At 35.7% G+C, this 19196-nt stretch overlaps 1 protein-coding gene across 4 annotated transcripts in view; it reads right to left on the bottom strand.

Moving 5' to 3' along the window:
- The window catches only part of POT1 (protection of telomeres 1), a 56786-nt gene that overhangs the window by 6376 nt on the left and 31214 nt on the right, over positions 1-19196 (bottom strand). For all 4 annotated transcript variants that reach the window (XM_085041935.1, XM_085041952.1, XM_085041925.1 and 1 more), the window contains 8 exons: positions 18780-19070; positions 14630-14785; positions 9394-9554; positions 6604-6692; positions 5425-5469; positions 4847-5003; positions 3374-3579; positions 1978-2113 (listed from right to left, as the gene is read on the bottom strand). In XM_085041935.1, coding sequence (XP_084898061.1) covers positions 1978-2113; positions 3374-3579; positions 4847-5003; positions 5425-5469; positions 6604-6692; positions 9394-9554; positions 14630-14785; positions 18780-19070 — 1241 coding nt within the window. The remainder of the gene's footprint in view (positions 1-1977; positions 2114-3373; positions 3580-4846; positions 5004-5424; positions 5470-6603; positions 6693-9393; positions 9555-14629; positions 14786-18779; positions 19071-19196) is intronic.

Genomic DNA, 19196 nt, shown 5'->3' with positions numbered 1-19196 from the left:
CTGTGAGTCTAAGATCACTATATTCATATGCCACTACTTCTCACTCTGTAAAAGCGGGAATGAATCTGAACTTGTAGCACACTCTAAAACCATTACAGAGTTACAGGAGAAATTTGGCTTTGCCTATGTTGAGAATATTAACTAAGAATTATTAAAACAATCTATTTTATTTCTGGTGTATTTGCACCAGAATCTATTTTATTTCTGGTGCATTTTCTGGTGTATTATTATAAATTTCACACATGACAGAGTAAGCTGATTCTGCAAGTGGATGAAAATATTGAAAAACTGTTTTCAAAGTCGCTCCCATTTGCCTCAAGGAATGAAATTACAGAACAAAACTATTTGTTCCAAATTAGGCTTCTGTATTAGTATATTATAGTTACAACTTGAAATAAACCTTTATTATCTTTTAGAATTATATGCAAAGCATGTCATAAAAATCAGTAAAACTACTTCTGCTTAAGTGATATAAAGTCAAGCTCAGCTAAATCACTTTTTTCCTTTAGAAAACCCACTCAAATTCCCATAATGAATTTAACTGTGAGTTTTGCTTTTCATATGCAGTGAGTCTGTGTTTATTTTTATATATAGATGAATATACATGCATATGCACACATATATAATTCATTCTACCATATAAAATCTTTTCTAGACTTTGCTAAGTATATGCCACTGATAAAAACATGCATGAAACACAGCTCTGAAATGTCAGTATCCTTGTGAGGTTCCTCCCTAAATATCCTATAAACAATCGTGGAATATCTTATAAAGCATTTAAATTTACAATCCAACCATCTGAAGAGAGAACAATGTCTGAAGGTGAGTTGCGTGTAGCTGGGGAAATATATGGGTTATGAAAGAGCAAGGGGAAATACTTTGTATTGGTGAAGATCCTGTCCCAGTAGGAATACCCATATACTGCCTTTATTTAAAAAAAGCTGTAGACAGCAATATCAGGAAAGGTCAAAACTATATATGACAAAGAAAAACAATTACCTGTATTCATTTTATGGATAGCCCCCATGGGAAACTTTAGGGTTCACATGGAGCATGGAGTATTTTTGCACAGAAATTTTATTACCACCTGCAGAGCTGGTATAGTGCACCCCTGCTCTGCGCTCTGCCTGAAGTGCTGAGAGAGAGCACTCAGTCGCTTGCATGAAGGAGACTGGTATTTCTGAGCTCAGCAGCTGTATGCTGCTGGGCACTACCAGAACACACTGCTGACAGCTCTCATTGAGCAGGAACATGGCACTGCATGGCAGATCACAGATACCACATCTAGATGTACGTACTCTATTCCACAGCTTTGGAACTGTGGAATTCAGAAACGTGTAGAAGTCATCTCTACAGTGAATGACATCCACAAAGAGGTAAGGCACTTGGCAGTGCTGTGGATCACAGTAAATTACAAATGGTAAGAAAATGCTGTCCAAAATTCCTTACTTCTTCCAAACCTCAAGCTTTCCCAAACTTTAGATGTAGATTGACAGCCTGAGATTATTTTCTGGATCTCTATTTGAATATTATCTGTTATGTCGTCTTTATATATATATATATGTAAAACCTCTCAGCTTCCAGTTTTAAAAACAACACGTTTTGACTTCAGTCTAAGTGAGCCCAAAAACAGAAGATCTGGACTAAAAGAGGTATTTAGGTACACTGCATGCGTATTTCCATCTCTATAGCACACTGCCCTACTCACGCGCCACAGACAAGATTTAACCCGACGTGCTGTGTAATTAAGGGTTTAAGATTTACAGAGCAAGAGCCAAACTGCAGTCAGTCCTTTGATACAAGGTATCAAATGATAGGGCATTTCATCCCTGATGTCAGTACTGTGGATCATGCTATGTATTTTACATCAAAGAGTCTTTGGGTAAGTTATCCCTTGAGCACTGCAGTCTGAATTACTGAAAGAAATGCTATCTATTACCGCAACTACTGAAATATCAACAAATAATTTTAACCTACCCGTAATATTTTACATTCCCTTGTAGAAGAAAAGGAGCTGAAAGATCTAATAATTCAAGATCATCTTCTGTGGATCTCACAGGAATAACACACTTAAATCTTTTTGTAAGCTTCCAGATTTCTTTTAGTGTTCCACCTATTAAAAACCAAAAAACATGGTTTCTTAAACAGTAGTCAGAAATAAACTGAACAACTAATATTTCTCAGCTGATTTCAGGGCCTTCAATAATAATGGATATACATTACTGAAAAATCGAAAAATAGCCCAATACCTTCTCACTTTTACTCAACGACAGACTCACCTAAGAAACAAAGACTGACATTTATCAAAGCAGATGTCTTAATAGGCTCCTCATAGCTAACACTGTAACCAAGAAGTTGTATTTGGTTAACATCAATTTCATATAATTACTCCTGTAATTTTACTAGCCGTTTTCTTAGAAAAAAAATCTAAGCAATCAAACTGACATTTTATATGCACATATCCATATAAAGACATACTTGCTGACACTTTAATATCTGAAAATAGATTTACCAAATTGTATTGCTCAGTTGTTTTAGGAAAACGGAAAAGAAATAGATTTTTTTTTCAGAAAGAAAAGATTAGATTGAAATCAGTTTGTAACAAGACAGAAATAAAACAGCTACCAGAACTAATCCATTATAAAGGAAAGAAGAAAACAGAAGGGGTTTCGTCATTGACCATCACACAAAAGACCACTGGACTTACATTTGCTTACTCACATCACTACTTGAGCACAATTGAAGACTTTGTTTTAAATTCTGAATTGCACTATATGCAGTTATTTATTATTTTTATTAGATTACAAATTCCTCAATAGTATTATTGCTAAATTGCTTTGTTTACAGGTCAGTGGCTATTTCTCTTCCCTGAGGAAATCTGCTAAAAACCACACCAAACCAAAAAAACTCACACTGAGAAAAGCCCTATTAATCTGAAACAACACTGACATCCAGAGGCTGACAAAGTTAATTGGAGGCTTGTATTACCAGAAGCCTTTCAAAACTTTTCCACAACAATACTAAAAATTGGCTTGTTTAGAAGACTCAGCAAGTTTCTAAAGCACAACTCAAAAACCAGTAAGCACAGCTAGAAAAAAATAAACATAATCAGATATTAACTTTAGCACAATCAACAATAAACATATTGGCATAATTTAAAAAATAGATGGAAGAATCTTACAAGATCTTCACAGACTACCTTCTCCTCTTTGCACAACAGTAACTTACAGCTCCAGCTGAGCTCTTCTTTTCTTTGAAGATGTCTTTATGATCATCGCTACTTACACTGAATACAATTTCAACATGTCTTTACTTTGTACATACTTAAGAGTGGACACTGCTATAAGAACTGGTATATTGCAATTTACCTTACCTTCTATCATAAGCAAGGTGTCTTCAGGATGTTGAAGCATTTCATCGCGCTTCACAAAATGGATGGCTATTTCCCTCTGTTTCTGGTCCTGTGTAGTCCACATTACAGATTCATACCAGAACGTATTGTGCAGTTCTGGGTTTGGGGCAGTAAAGGCAGAGCCACGTAAAATGAAGTCAAAGTCATCTCCATTTGGAACTTCTTGCCTAAAACGATTTCCAGAATAAGTAAGTAAATTCCAACAACTTTTCCTTAGGCACTTTACCAACAAGGATGACAGTATTCCAAATAAATGCTAGAATACAGTCATAAAAGTTAAAGTACATACAGGAAAAATATCCTCATAATATTATCATTTTAAACATTTAGAGTTGTATAGCATATTATGACTTTGCATGTCAATAAACATACTAAGTAATATGCTAACTTTGCTAGAAGAAGCAGCCTAGTGGCTACATGCCACACAAATGAAAATTCACGGAAAACCAAATATATCAGCTTGATGTGACTTCAGTTGGGCCTTAAAAAGGCCACAAACTGCATACCACTTCATTTGAGTGAAAAAGACCTCATAAGCTTATGTGATTTCAAGTTTTATGTTTTAGTCTATTTGTCTTTGCATATACTGAGAAAGAAAAAAGGAAAAGGACAGGACCGGAATACCTTCACATAAGAACTGTAAAGGGAAAGTCTGCATCTCTGCACCCCAGAATTTCTATCCTGTCCTGCTGGAGTGCACCATTCATGCATTTCCACTTCTCATACACAGAGAAGCAACAATGCAAGCCATTCAAATTGCACCAATATTACAGAACCAATTAGGTCAGAAAAGATCTCTGAGCATGTGCAAAGGAGGGCAACAAAGATGGTGCAGAACCTTGAGGGGAAGCCATATGAGGAGTTGCTGAGGTCCCTTGGTCTGTTCAACCTGGAAGAGACTGAGGGGAGACCTCACTGCAGTTACAACTTCCTCATGAGGGGAAGAGGAGGGGCAGACACTGATCTCTTCTCCTTGGTGACCAGTGACAGGATCCGAGGGAATGGCCTGAAGTTGTGTGATTTCCCTAGTATTTGTGAATCCATAAAAGATGCCTTGTCCAGAAGACACACTTTAGTCAAAGGTATTTAATGAATTAATTCAGAAACTATTACACCTCTTTGTATATCCTATTTTAAAACTGCAATAAACACGTAAGGTACTTAAATACAACTATGGTATGGAAAAAACTGCACTGCTGCATTTGAAAATAAAGAAAAGTTATTGTTTTGAAAGCATGCAAAGGATTCTGTAAATGGAACTCATCTGATGATTTAAAGATTTCCTACTTATTATCAGTGACTTTCAATTCTTTGCTGAAAAGGACATACATTCAGCTCATTTTACACAAAAAAAATGAAAAACACACTGAAAATCTAGGCATCCCAAAACATATGGAACAATTCCTAGTTACTTATACTGTGTGAAACACTTACAAAGAGTTGCATTTGGAACAATGAAGTTTAACAGACTGATGGAGCTTCTGGGGTTTGTAAGTTCTCAGCTTTGCTCTAATGCGATACTGTTGAGGAGCTTTGCTGTTTTTTATGGTTTTCAGTTCTGTGTTACGCAAATCCTGATGATCAGTTAAAACTGCAAAACAATACACAGAGAGACAAAAAGGCACCATGCATACATATTAACCACCATAATATCTGTAATACAAGAAATAGCAATTGCAGGCATGCATTTTTCCTTAATTTCCAACTTTTCTTTCCTTCCCAGCTGCAGCCTCAATGTTATCAATACAACTTGTTATTAAAGTCTGTAAGATAAATCACACCAGGCTGCAGGAGCATGGTGTACTTCAGGGTACAGAAATGCAACATGTGACAAGTGAAAGTAGAATATACAAATATGCTTTATTCCTTTAAACAAATAAACCCAATACAAAATACATGCATTTATACTCTAAAAATAGCTCTTCCTCTAATAACCTTTAAGATAATGTCTCAAAACTACTTTTGTTCTTTAGCAAAATTAAAATTCACGTGAAGGTCAAAATGTTACCTACCTGTAACAGATAACTGCTGACATCTCTGCAAGTACAATTCAATATCTAAAATCAAGAAGAATTTCCTAATTATTTTCCATCCTTCTTTTCTATCATGTGGACACACACAAACAGGTAAGTAGATAGACAGGTATATATACACACAAAACCCAAAGCTGAACAGATGAAAATGAAAATCCCAATAATACATGAAAACAATACAACAACAACAAAAAAGAGCAATGTGAGCAGGAGACAAACATTATATACCAAGAGTACAGTATCTAATATATTAGAGGGGAAGTTAGCATATTCATTAAATAGTAATGCTTATCAAAGTGAACACTTTTCAAAAGTATACCGTGAATGATCTGCTGACATAAATTGTATTTATCCTCTGTAATCCTTCTGGACAAGAACATAAATACATTATTCTAAAACAAATATGGACTGCCTGGTCCCTCCTCTGAACAACCTCTACTACACACATGAACTGCAGTAAGTAAGTGCAAAATTTTTTTCTAAATTTTCATTTATGGACTGGACATGAATCATTTATTTATTCTTGACTTTTGCATCCTTTTAAAAATGTCCTATGTTTTTATATTAATAATGGCTGAGCAACACAGATTTTTAAAAGCTAGAACCAAAGATACAGACTTTGTCCAACCAGCTTTAGCATTTAATTCCCTTTTAGTTATTCTTATCCTGGGCTAAAAATACCATTCAGAGAATAACATGGGATCTGTAGAACTGTCTATAAGATACCACTGTTCCATGGAAATGCACCTTACAGCTCTGCCACTAAGACAACTTTCCATCCAATGGCTTAAGAAGGGCTCCTCAACAGGCAGCTGCTCAGCAGTGTTTTCAGTGCCTGTCCCTGCAGAATCGCCCTATAGAGGGAGGCAGTTATGTAACTCTGCTTTGTGATCTAATATAGTATGATTAAGAGCACCATCTGTGTTTAAGAATTTATTCACTACCTCCTACAAAAGTATCTTTCCACGTAATAGGAAATGCTTGTGCTGGGAGACAGAAAAAGTAATGTAAATTTCCAGTCTAATAAACTGAAGGAATTCTCTAAGGCTTTGCATGTCAAAGTAACATTACACACATAGAGAAGCAGTAATTGTGACCTTATCTTGACCATATATATTTATTAGAAGAAAGAGCAAATCAGCTTTCAGTTGCTCTTACCTGTAACATTGCCAAAAGTGCCTTCTAACTCCTCTGAACACATGCTTTCCATATTCTGACTGCCTGTCAGATCCACAGATTCTAAGAACCTGAAGTTAAATGATGAAATATTTTATACCCTAGAGAAATCTTTCATATACCTTCATACACACACATATATATATATATATGGGATTACACAGATACTTATATGAAACCTATTTATTATCAATGCACAGGTATAATGTTCAGACATAAATGTTCCAGCAGAGGCATAAAACTCAACTGAGCCAGAAGTTGCAGGAGATTATATTAATGATGCAGATGTGATACTTTCCAAATCACTTCTGGAACATTAAACACAAAATAGTGACAAAAGAAATATGTCCTACTGGAAATGGAATTCCTGATAATGGAATATGGACTTTGGTCACTTAACCTCTCCTAAGGAAAAAAAAAAAGAGTTTGTAACCTTTGGAAGAAGAGGTAGACAACTCAGGAGGACTACAAGGATGTTATGCAGGCAGAAAATTAGAAGTGCCAACAGCTGACTAGAACCTAATCTGGCTACTGCCATAGACAAAAAAATAGTTTCCCCAAATACATCATCAACAAAAGTAGGGTTAAAAAGACTCTCCATCCTTTATTGGATGTGGGGGAAACATAATGAGAAAGGATAAGGAAAAGCCCAAGGCACTTCAAGCCTTCTTGGCCTCAGTCTTAATAGTAAGACCAATTATTACCTGAGTACCCAGACCCTTGAGCTGGGAGACAAGGATGGGGAGCAGAATGAAACCCCCATAATCTAAGAGGAAATGGTCAGTGACCTGCTACACTATTTAAACACATACAAGTTTACAGGGCTGGATGAGATCCATCCATGGATATTGAGGGAGCTGGCGGAAGTGTTTAAGAAGCCATCTTCTATCATTTACCAGCAGTCTTGGAGAAGTGAGGAGGTCCCAGTGGACTGAAAATTACTGTAGATGCTCATTTACAAGAAGGGTCAGAGGGGTGATCCAGGGAACTATAAGCCTGTCAGCCTGACCTCAGGGCTGGAGAAGGTCATGGAGCACATCATCTTGTGTGACATCATGTGGCACATGAAGATTACCCAGGGGATCAGACCCAGCTGATGGGTTTATGAGACATGTCCTGCTTGACCTACTTCATCTCCTTTTATGGCAAAGTGATCTGCTTATGGATATGGGATGAGGGAACAGTTGTGGATGTAGTTTACCTGGATCTTAGTAAAGCCTTTGACACTGTTTCGCATAGCATTCTCCTGGAGAAACTGGCTGCCACGGCTTGGATAGGTGCTTATTTGCTGGGTACAGCACTGGCTGGATGGCTAGGCCCAGAGAGTGGCGGTAAATTTACCTCCAGCTGGTGGCCACTCAAAAATGGTGTTCCCCAGGGCTCAGGATTGGGGCCAGCTCTGTTTAATATCTCTACCAATGATCAGGACGAGGTGATCATGGTCACCCCTCAGTTTGCAGATGACCCCAGCTGAGCAGGAGTCTTGCTCTGCTGGAGCGTAGGAAGGCTCAGCAGAGGGATCTGGATAGGTTTGATTGATGGCCAAGGCCCAACTGCATGAGGTTCAACAAGGTGAAGTGGCGAGTGCTGCACTTGGGTCACAACAACCCATGCAGCACTACAGGCTGATGGCAGAATGGCTGGAAAACTGCCCAGCAGAAAAAGTCCTGGGGATGGTGGTCGACAGAGACTGAACATGAGGCAGCATGTGCCCAGGTGGCCAAGAAGGCCAATGGCATCCTGGCCTAGATCAGCAACAGTATGGCCAGCAGGAGCAGGGCTGTGATTGTCCCCCCTGCATTCAGCACTGGTGAGGCCACACCTCAAAGCCTGTGTTTAGTTCTGGACCCCTCACTGCAAGAAAGACATTGAGGGGCTGGAGCAAGTCCAGAGAAAGGCAATGAAGCTAGTGAAGGGGCTGGAGCACAAATCCTGTGAGGAGCAGCTGAGGGAGCTGGGATTGTTTAGCCTGGAGGAGAGGAAGCTCAGGGCGGACCTTATCACATATCTCTACAACATGAAAGGGGGTTGTATTGAAGTGGGGTCAGCCTCTTCTCCCAGGCAACAAGTGACAAAAGGAGAAGAAATGGCTTCAAGTTGTGCCTGAGAAGGTTTAGATTGGATACTAAGAAAAATTTCTTCATGGAAAGTGTTGTCAAGTATTGGAACAAGCAGCTCAGGCAAGTGGTGGAGTCATCATCCCTAGAGGTATTTTAAAGCCATGTACATGGGGTGCTTAGAGACAGTTTAGTAGTAGACTTGGAAAAGGTTTACATTTGGACTTGATGATCTTAAAGGTCTTTTTCAACCTCTATGACTCTGATTCCTTAATAATGTAACACAGTTCAGTAAAGAATGCATATTATCTGCTTCATTTTGAACATATCTTCAAATTTCACCACTTCCAAGTATCACATATGCATGTTTAAAGTGTGCTTGATTTATTTGCTGAAACAAGGCTTTTGTCTTCAAAAGATAACATGCTACTATAGATTAGAATAGAGTAATTATGTTAGTATGGCTGAGCTTTATTATTACAGAACTATAAAATAGAAATCTTGATGCCTACTATGTTTCAAATTTGAAAAAATCACCTTTATTTACCTATCCCTCCAAATACTCTTCATTTTAGTGGTGCTAAAGACATATTCTCTTCTTGAGTTTCTGATTCGTAGATACATTTATAATTCTGAACTGTACAGCTGTTACATTAGCCTAGAGTTTTCAAGAATCATCTAGGAAAAAAACCAAACATCTACACATAGTACTTACTCTTTTAGCTCCTTAGCATCTGGGTTACTTTCTGGCAAAACTGTTATTCCTCGACCATAACCGGTGCCACCGTGAAGATGAAATTGTACATGTGAGACATCTTCGTTATCAGCACTTGCTTGTTTCGTATGAATACTGTAAATTCTCAGAAAACTTCCAATCTGAAAAGAAAAAAAAAAATCCACTTTGATAACACAAAGTTAGTTATTTACATGGAAAATTCTAGTCCTCATGAAGCTTCTTTCCTGTTTTAACTGAATCACAGAACAGCTGAAGCTGTCAGCAACCTCTGGTTCATTCATTACTTCATTCAACTCTTGTGCCCAAAGCAGACACAACTGGAGCAGGCTTAAGATTGTTTCCAGTTGCGGTGTTAAGTATTTTCAAATATGGAAAATGCAAAACCTCTCTGAGTGACCTGTTTGTTTTGCTTTATCAGACAACATTAGTGGCTGCAAGAGTGATTCAGAACCAGCATAAGCCTTCTTAGTAAATCTAATTCTCAAACAGACTTCAAAAGACAGATCAAACGAGTCAATACATTCCTTTCCCGAGGGCACAATTTGCCTTCTATATTCCCAACACAGCCCTGCAGAGACTCACATCCTGTGATTTGTCCATATATGATCACATTTAGCAATTGACCTCCTGCTCGTCATCGTGCATGGCTTACTATCTGTTTATGTGTACACAAAAACATATCTGCTTACTCAGATTTCTCTGTCATATCTTACTCTTACATTACAGACAACATTTTTAAACCAGGACAAAAGACAAAATATGTTAGAAACTCAAAAATCTCAGCACTTTTCCTGTCTCTCTTAGATCTTCTCCTCAGGTAGATGGAGAATATGATTCCTGTTTTGCTCAGAATGATTTTTGTTTCCTGAAACAGTTATGTCAAGTTACACAAATGGATTTAGGCTAACTTATACAAGCACCTACTAAAGAAGGAGTGCTAAACACTGAATATGTCTTTATAATTTTGTTTTTATTTCAAAATACCCCTCCCATTATCCCCCAAAAGGAAACTGTCACACCCAACTAACCAACCAACCAAAACCAAGCTCAATATTCTAAAGGTAGCTAATCTGGATACTCAATTACAGAGTTACCCAAGTATTTTTTTTTAAATATATAATCTGAGATTCAGCTGATAGCTGGCAAGCGACACACAGCCTGGATTTATATTCATTCGATGCACCTTTTAAATAACCTGATATAAATGAAAAATTATTTTAAATTTACTTCAATTAAAACTAATTTTACAGCAGTCAGTTTATTAAGTCTTATTTCAGCTTCAGGTCTAACTTTAGCCAGTGGAAACCAAAAAAGTATTCCTATTAGATTGGACTGGTCATGTCATAGTACAACACTTTTAAACACATGTATAAATGCATAAAAGTAGATGGAGCAGCAAGCTGTGTGTAGAATTCTCCTCTGTATCAAAGAACAAACTATGACTACATAATGCTGGTATCAAACTGCTCTTTTAAACAATAATCACACATGAAAAAGGCAGCATATTTTCCAATTGAGGAAGCAGGGACATAAAAAGTGCACTGCAGCCTGCACCTATTTTGCTTCTGGCATGGAGCTCTTACTAGAGTTTTAATTGATCTGCACTGTTAGGAGGCTGCTCATTTTGTTCATTCAAAGCACCACCAGGACAGCTTGTGCATTTAGATGGCAGTTAAGAGGCTTATCCAAAGACTTATTTTTTTTTCCTTTCCAGATGCTGATTTCACTTAATTATGTTGAATATCCAAAACCACAAAGGACACTCATATCATAAGGCTAATCTAATGACTATGACAAATGCTTTTGGAGAAAGTTGTTTTAGAAGTGCTTAGTTAAGTTCTGCTTATGAAATAACTTTATGTAAATAAAACAGTGTTAAACTACTTCCCTGCCACTAAGTGTAATTTGCATGTAATTTTAATTGACAAATTAATTTTTTAAAAAAAGAATATTTAAGAAATAATTATTTTCTTTACGTATAAATACAAAAAAATTAAATATGGGAGAGGAGAGCTCAGAAGCCAGGAATACAAAATGCTGTGTCTGCCTTCTAAACTTCTGTGCTGAAATTCACGCAAAAGTCAACTGAACTACACATTTTAGAGCAACATTCCCTTTACAAGATTTATAATCACTATAAAACAATCTTCCTATATAAACATTTATTAGATCCCTTTCTGAAAATGTTATTATATCTTTTAATATCACTTAGAACTATAAAAAAGAGATGCATAAAAATCAGCACTGCCAAATACTGCAAAAGCCTGTAAGGATTGTCAGCCCAGAGATTCCTGGGTGGACAGAATGTCATTTCCATGGATTCCTTTGGGAGGCAGCCTTGCTTACTGTTAACAGCAGAGAGCAAATGTGGATATTAGGGATAAAAATGTTACTCTATTTCTGTTGTTTACATAATGCCTGCAGACTGAGCACTTTATATACTCGACTAAGAAGAAATTATAATTTACATTAAAGTAAACACCATGATTTACAGAGCCATCACTAAAATCTAATACAAAACCAGCTCCTTACTTAACTTTACAGCAGTTCTGTTTATGACCTACCTCGTTCAGGGGAAGAGGTTTATTTAAAAGTGAAATTAAAGGAGTATAAAAACATTTCTTGCATTAACATAAAATATAATAATAACCTATGTTCAGTCTAATTCAAATATGACCATTTAAAGAATACATATTAAGGCTAGAGGGAATAGAAACGCGGAAGTCATATGTGCAGTTCCCTTTAACTAGCTAACTAAAACAACTTTTTAGCATAGCAAATTCTCATGATTATTTCAAATCATATAGAGTTGTCTTCACACTCACACTGGTGAATTCATAACAGCATTTATCATGGCAGGTAAATGTTCATGTTTGTCCAAAAAGGCACTCACAACAAGCTGTCTTTATCTACAGGAATCACCTAATAAATTCACCTGTACTCATTTTTATGCCTATTTTTATGGTTGATTGTATTCCATGAGATTTCTTTGTCACCATTTTTATTGCATCAACAGTCTAATTTTACTGAGTAAATGGTGCCCAACTTTCTGCAAATGAGGCAAAGAATATACACAGCATTTGGGCACCATCCTTGGCAGTAAGAAATACCAAAGTAAATCCATTGAAGAGTTTGAAGGACTCAGTACTGCTATCTTTTGGGTTTTTTCCCTTTCAATGAGTAAAAAGACAGAAGTGGAGAGAATTTGAAGTATTATTTGTCTTTGAAAATGAGATAAAGTGCTCATATCTTCAGTGTTCCCTGGACAGACTTAAACAAGAAGTTTTTTAACAAACTCTTGCAGCAATATCCCTGACACTGTCCTGGGATTTGCCAAAAAATCCCTGTAATATGTCACCCACCTTCTCTGGTGTGTCATACTTACTCAGAACTTCTTTGTCTGACCATGTGCTTACAGATACAATTTTAAAATAAGAACATATATTTCAGGGCTTTTTTTAAATCTATCCTTATTGTTACCAAAGTTGTGTAAAACAGATTGCTCCTACATAAAACATCATTTCCAAGCTGCAACTGTGATTGCAAATGGTACACAACAACAGGTGAGAATGCAACCTTATAATCCTACAATTTACATTAAAAAAGGCTACTCTAAGCTAGTGTTAAATGTAGAAGATTGAAAAATAGTGCAACTTTCAACTGTTCTGAAACCACAAACTGGCAAAATAGCTAATCACACTTGGGAAGGTGCACGTGGATACACTAAACACTCTCCAGTTCTATATTGCTACATAAATGATTTTAAAACTTTGCATACAAGACCCTGAACTCAGTAAAATAGCATACACATTTCAATTAAACATTTTTATGATATCACATGATTTCCACTAGTATTTAAAAACCTTTAATGAAGTCTTCCATTTCAAGGAGCGTTCCCCCAGAATTTTATTATATATACATATACTATTCTGTGAACTACAATTAATTCCACATGTTGTAATCTGAAATTAGTAAGTATTTCTGAAATTTTATAGTCAGCATATCAGCCCTTTTTCTTTGATAACTCCACTAAGACAATGCACTAAAAAGTGGTGTACAAAAATTATCTAACTTGAAACTCCTACAGCTTACATGAGTGAAACTACTGCAACTTTGGACATAGCCAGGAGGAGAAAAACACCCACAGGAGGTCAAAGGAGGTTTCTTAACAATTTCCTTTGAAATTATTAGAGCTTCTACTACACAGTGCAGTATCCAGCAAAGGTACAAATGCATCAGAAATGAGAAAGAGCAAGCAGATAGGAAGTAAAAAATTGAGAAAAATGATGAAGGAGGAGAATAATAAAATGGTACTATTATTGGCTACTCAAGAATATGTTTTATCAATATTAAAATACTTTCCTCCTTACTTTTCAAAACATACTGTTTCACTGGAACATCAATTATTAACACCAGTTAGCCAGAGAAAAAATCTGGAAGAAAACTTGTAAGTAATTAAATATTTCTGACAGTTTTGTCATGAATTCTTCCACAAATTCTTACACTTATTTTGCTATCTGTAGTTTACTTATGAATGGGTGTTAATTTATTAAATTGATTTCAAGTCTGCTGACAGACCCAGTGTAAAAATGGTTATCACCTATGCTTATCTTCTGGTAAATGTTTTCTTAAAAAGGATCCTGGGTATAGAGGGCAAAGCATGAAATGAAAGATGTATTCTTCTCCAAGTTCCTATATTCAGAAGCAAGATGGCAGTATTGCTAAAGATCAAATGTTTAATTATGTTGTTGTTTTCTCTATCTAAGCATAATCAACATTACTGACGTACTAAATGAAGATTGCACTGCAAACTACAGAAGTTTATAGAACAGAAAATCTTCTATTGACTTTAAAATTAAGGGTCTTAAACAGGACTAAGGTTTAATGCTGCACTGCGTCATTTAAAAATAATTCTAAAGCATAGAATACATTTTCTAAATGTATTATTTTCATAGTATTATCTATTATATTACAGTGTCTGGAAAGAACTGCTTAATTGGAAGAATTTTTTCATGGCAATTTTTGGGTAATGAGCCTGTTTAACACATGTTGAAGGAGTTTTGCATTCAAATAAAAGGTAGGGGAAGTACAGTGAAAGATAAAGAGGAACATGAAACTAATTACAGTAGAATTGAATTGATGAATTCTCTGAAGTGATTTCTAAGCAGAAAATAGACCACAAAAAGAGAGCTTGAAATACCAAACTGCGCATTACCTTAAGTGATTCTGCCAGTTGCACATGATTATCATAGACGAGAATGTCCACTGTGAGATTTCTCAGCTGATGAAGAAGTAGTTTTGCTCCTACCAGGTCATTTGCTTTCACAGGCACCTTCCATGTGGGGTAGGGACATTTTGTGCCATCCCAGACCTGCAATGCAAATGAACTATTTCAATGCGCTCAGAATACTTTAGATTCAGAATATAAATAACTTTTTTAAAGTTATTTTGTTTCATGAAGAATTGATGACAATAAGAAATCTTAGTTGTAGTCTCAGTCTAAAAGTCCTTAAAATACTTGAATTAGACCTTATGGGATTTTTAAAATTTTTATTCCTTACAGAGCATAAAATAACCTCTACAGAGAATATAATCAAGTGCTAAGACCTGGAATTTGTTAATATTTAAATAAAAAATAAAACTAACAGCTCTAGCAAAACCGCAGCTGTCTATCCAGCACAGAAGCACACATTATTCTGATTTGGAAGGGACCCAAAAAAAGGATCATCACCTCCAGCTCTTAAGTGAATGGTACACATGGGGATTGAACCCACAACTTTGGTGTTCTTAGCACCATGCTCTGACCAGCTGAGCCAATCTTAGTGTCAGCTGCTACAACTATTAGAATTCATCATATCCAGAACAGTCTGTACTTAATATTTTAATCCTGCTATAGGGGGTGTTTTAACCACTCCAGCTACAGTATGTGAAGACTGTGTACACAGGATAGATTGACTCAATTACTGATGATTTCCTATATCAGTATACACTGCTAGTTATCCAGAATACATTAGACAAACATCAGTACTTAACAGATACTTATTAACACGGATTCTAAAACTTGTTTGCCTAAAGCTAAATCGTTGATACCCTCCAAGTACTGAAATATCAGTTGTTATTTTTCAACTATCAAAGTTACTGTGAAAAGGTAAGTTTACCAACAGGCTTTAACACCTTAAAACCAAAATCTTTCCACTTAACCCAAACATCATTCTGTAATCTATGGTTTCCTGAATTTCTGAAGATATACTCTTCTCAAAGACACAAAAAATAATGGCCTGAAATACTGGCATAGTGAAATAAAAATCTGGAAGCATTTGGACTATAATTCAGAAATGCTGCTTTTCTTAGGATCCCATGCATATAGGTTATATAGCAGGTAATTTTCAGAGGGTTTATGATATCAAGGTGCTTTGTCCCATGAGTTAAGCACTGCAGAGGGCAAGAAAAAAAGACACCAAAGCTTAATTTTTAAAGGGTTTCTACCCCTTATACTTAACTGCTTTGGATCAACAGACCCACAGGAAAAGATCTAAGAATCAGCAAAGCCATGCATAAATGCACTATGAATAGCTCATGGAATATGCATCCAAAATCAAGAGATAAAAGGGAAAACTGTTCACAGCAAAAATGACCCATGACATCAAATTAATGTTGCCAAATAAGAGTGTATTCTGAAGGACCCAGATAATGAGGTGGTATAGGCTGCCACAGATTTAAAAAAGCCTATTATCTTCTGATCCTGCACCATGAAATACTTAAAACCACCTTTGAAAGAGAGGTTGCCTATTGCTTGAATTATCACATCTTTTCCAGAACTCAGCTTGGAAACAGATTTAATGCATATATATTACAAATTTAGTCACTTCGACAAAGTAAAGAGCCTTAAGGTTGTCAAGTTTTCCATTATTTTTCAACTGGCTTTACTTGGGACACTTCAATAATTCTACATTGGACAGATCATCTGACAAATGGATTAAAATAACCTGCATGCTCCCTGTTTAGATAAAAGGATGGCAACTTAGTTTTAAAATGTCCTTCACCAGAGGAACTAACCAGGGTACCTTTTGGAGGAATTTATAAGCTAGTAAACTTTCTTTACAAGAAAAAAAAAATCCTTTGAAAAGTAGTTGGTTTTGGTTTTTTTCTTGCACAAATACGAAAGCAGATGAAGCTCTCTACCTCAGGACCTTGGCAGCTCCACTTCGCACAAAAATATCCCAGTTTCAAACTGTCCTGGTTTCAAAAATGAATACTGGACTGAAATCCAACATTGATTAAATTAATTCTGAGTAAGAAACAACAAACTGTTCTATTACTAGTCATGAACATATTGGAGCTAAAGAAAAGTTAGTGATAACCTTTAAACACCATGGTTGGAAAACACTGAAATGGGAGAGACAAAATTTCCATTTCTATCTTCAGCAGAGTATACTCACTGTATGACTTACCTTAATGTACAAAACTTAACTGACAGAACGGAAGAAAAGAATAATAGTAAAACTCTTATGAAAGGCATAAATGACAATAATTTCTAGTGTGCATTCTTTAGTCTCCACCAATTTGACTAAGAAAATTCTCAGAAAATGGTAAACACTAACAGGTCAGTGATACCATCTTTATGCCATGTCCAACTCAGCTGCTGGGCATATAGCAATTAATCAAGGCTAATTTAAAAGTTATGCTACAGGTGATGCACAAAATTGCTGAAATTAATTTAAGCTGTCTTTGAAGCAATCCCCACTAGGTACATGAGATCAACGCTTAAAACAATCATGATTTTTCATAGTATAATCAACCATTAATATAACTGATATACTTGGAATAAATATAAATCATTACATAAAATGCATAATGAAAATAATACAATAAAGTAATATTTAATGATCACACAATTTGAGCTGGTATTGAATTGGTTGTTTCATTTGATTTTTTTTGTTTAGCAAATCAGAAAATAAACAGAGATCTGTGTACAAGTTTTCAGAAAGGTTTTTTTTTCTATCATGACCAATATTTGAGATCAGAAATGGATTTTGCCATTGTTGAAAATTGAGGAAATTAGCAACAGAATGTTAATGTAGCATTTTTAAGCTTGTCTGGTGTATTGTAATACATATTTAAGTATTTAATACTTTATGCTAAAAAAGATATACTGTCAAAGATATTATGTATCAGAAAAATTGATCTAGCATTATTTGACTTCAAACTTTTACCCTCCTAAGTCTATCCTAAGATTTCCCCAATCATTACCATTACTACATGAAAGTGACAAAATTGACTTCAGATCTTACAACACACAAAAGCATACAAAGAAATATTAATACTTTAAGAAAGCATTTGTCTATGTCCTTCCAAAGGGTCTTTAAATGCTGAAGATAAACTTATTAATAAACAACTTAATGAAAGCTCACGAAGTTCTGAAGTTTACTGGGTCCCATTTGACATCTAATTCATAAGAGATGATTAAATGGAAATGTTTGTAGCAGTTGCAGAATATGTTATAGCATGCACATAAGGTTTTTTCCCGTGTAGTGGTGCATTGCTCTGTATAAGAAAAACCTTTGCTGCTCAAATGAAGGAATAATGCCAAGTGCTATTTCTAAAAATATTGTAACAATACAGTTTAACACAGTAGAACCAACATATAATTTTATGAAGTCATAAAGTGGAAAATAACAGCTTGATCGCTACTCATGTTTTAACAATCAAGTTAAAAAATAAATACAGAGGAGTTTTAAAACAACACCAGACTGATACACTGATTCCAGCTAAAACTAGGAATATTATAGAGATCTCCCTTTTATTTAGCTAATGTTAAGGATCACCTTTAGAAATTATTCTCCTGTTCTGTGGCACTTTGCATTTCATATTTTCAGTGAGGACTGATGCCCAAAGTGCTTATGTATAACTAAAAGAAGCCACCTGAAATCCATCATGAAAACATAATCCATTCACTCCTTTTTAGATAGTGCTACTTACTGCATAAACATATCCAGCAAATCTAGAAAAAACAAGCAGAAAATGCTGCTAATGAAAAAACAAGGATAAAATTCAAAACTAACATTTTTCAAGGCTAAGAAAACTTGAAGTGTTTATCTACAAACCTTTGTGAAATGATGATCCATATATTGCCATCTTAATAAACTTCTCTAAAAAAACAAATCAGGTTATCAACTTCAAAGAGTAATGGGCTTTCCATTTTGTTTTCATAGAAATAAAATGGCCAAGGATCACAAATTGGCTTACACGCTAAATATTTATCTACATAACATTATTTAGATTAATTAATATGTGTGTTTTATTGAAAAACATATCACTATGACATAATAAATCTAACAAATTATTTTCAAAAAAAGTAAGTCTACCTTTAGAAGAAAAGAAGTTCCATCCACTTTTGCTTTTCCTACCAGCTGGCAAGTGAGATCAAAGTACAGCATTGGCTGAACACCAGACAATTTTGCAGCTGGTCCAGAGATGGAAATACTACTGGCTGCCCAAATACGTAATTCTTCAATTGTTTTCTGTTCTTCATCCAGGAAAGTGTACACTTTGCTAGAAGTTCGAGGAACTACTGGAGCTCCTACAGTTCCATCAAATGTTAAGGATGCAAATCCGGCACTGGTAATTCCCTGCATCTGTCCATTGTATTCCCTGATCTGTAATAAAATATGAATAGAAAAAAGTTTGCACTGCATGGAAATACAAACATATTTCTGCTTTATCATGTGCATGAAAAATGAATCACTGATCATTTCTGTTCCTGATTCTATTGGGAGAAGAGA

Source organism: Lichenostomus cassidix, chromosome 1Aa (genome assembly GCF_008360975.1).
Source record: "Lichenostomus cassidix isolate B80296 chromosome 1Aa, HeHo_3.0, whole genome shotgun sequence".
Lineage (NCBI taxonomy): Eukaryota > Metazoa > Chordata > Aves > Passeriformes > Meliphagidae > Lichenostomus > Lichenostomus cassidix.
The sequence above is the reverse complement of the archived record's forward strand: the minus strand, read 5'-3'. Positions and strand labels throughout refer to the sequence as shown.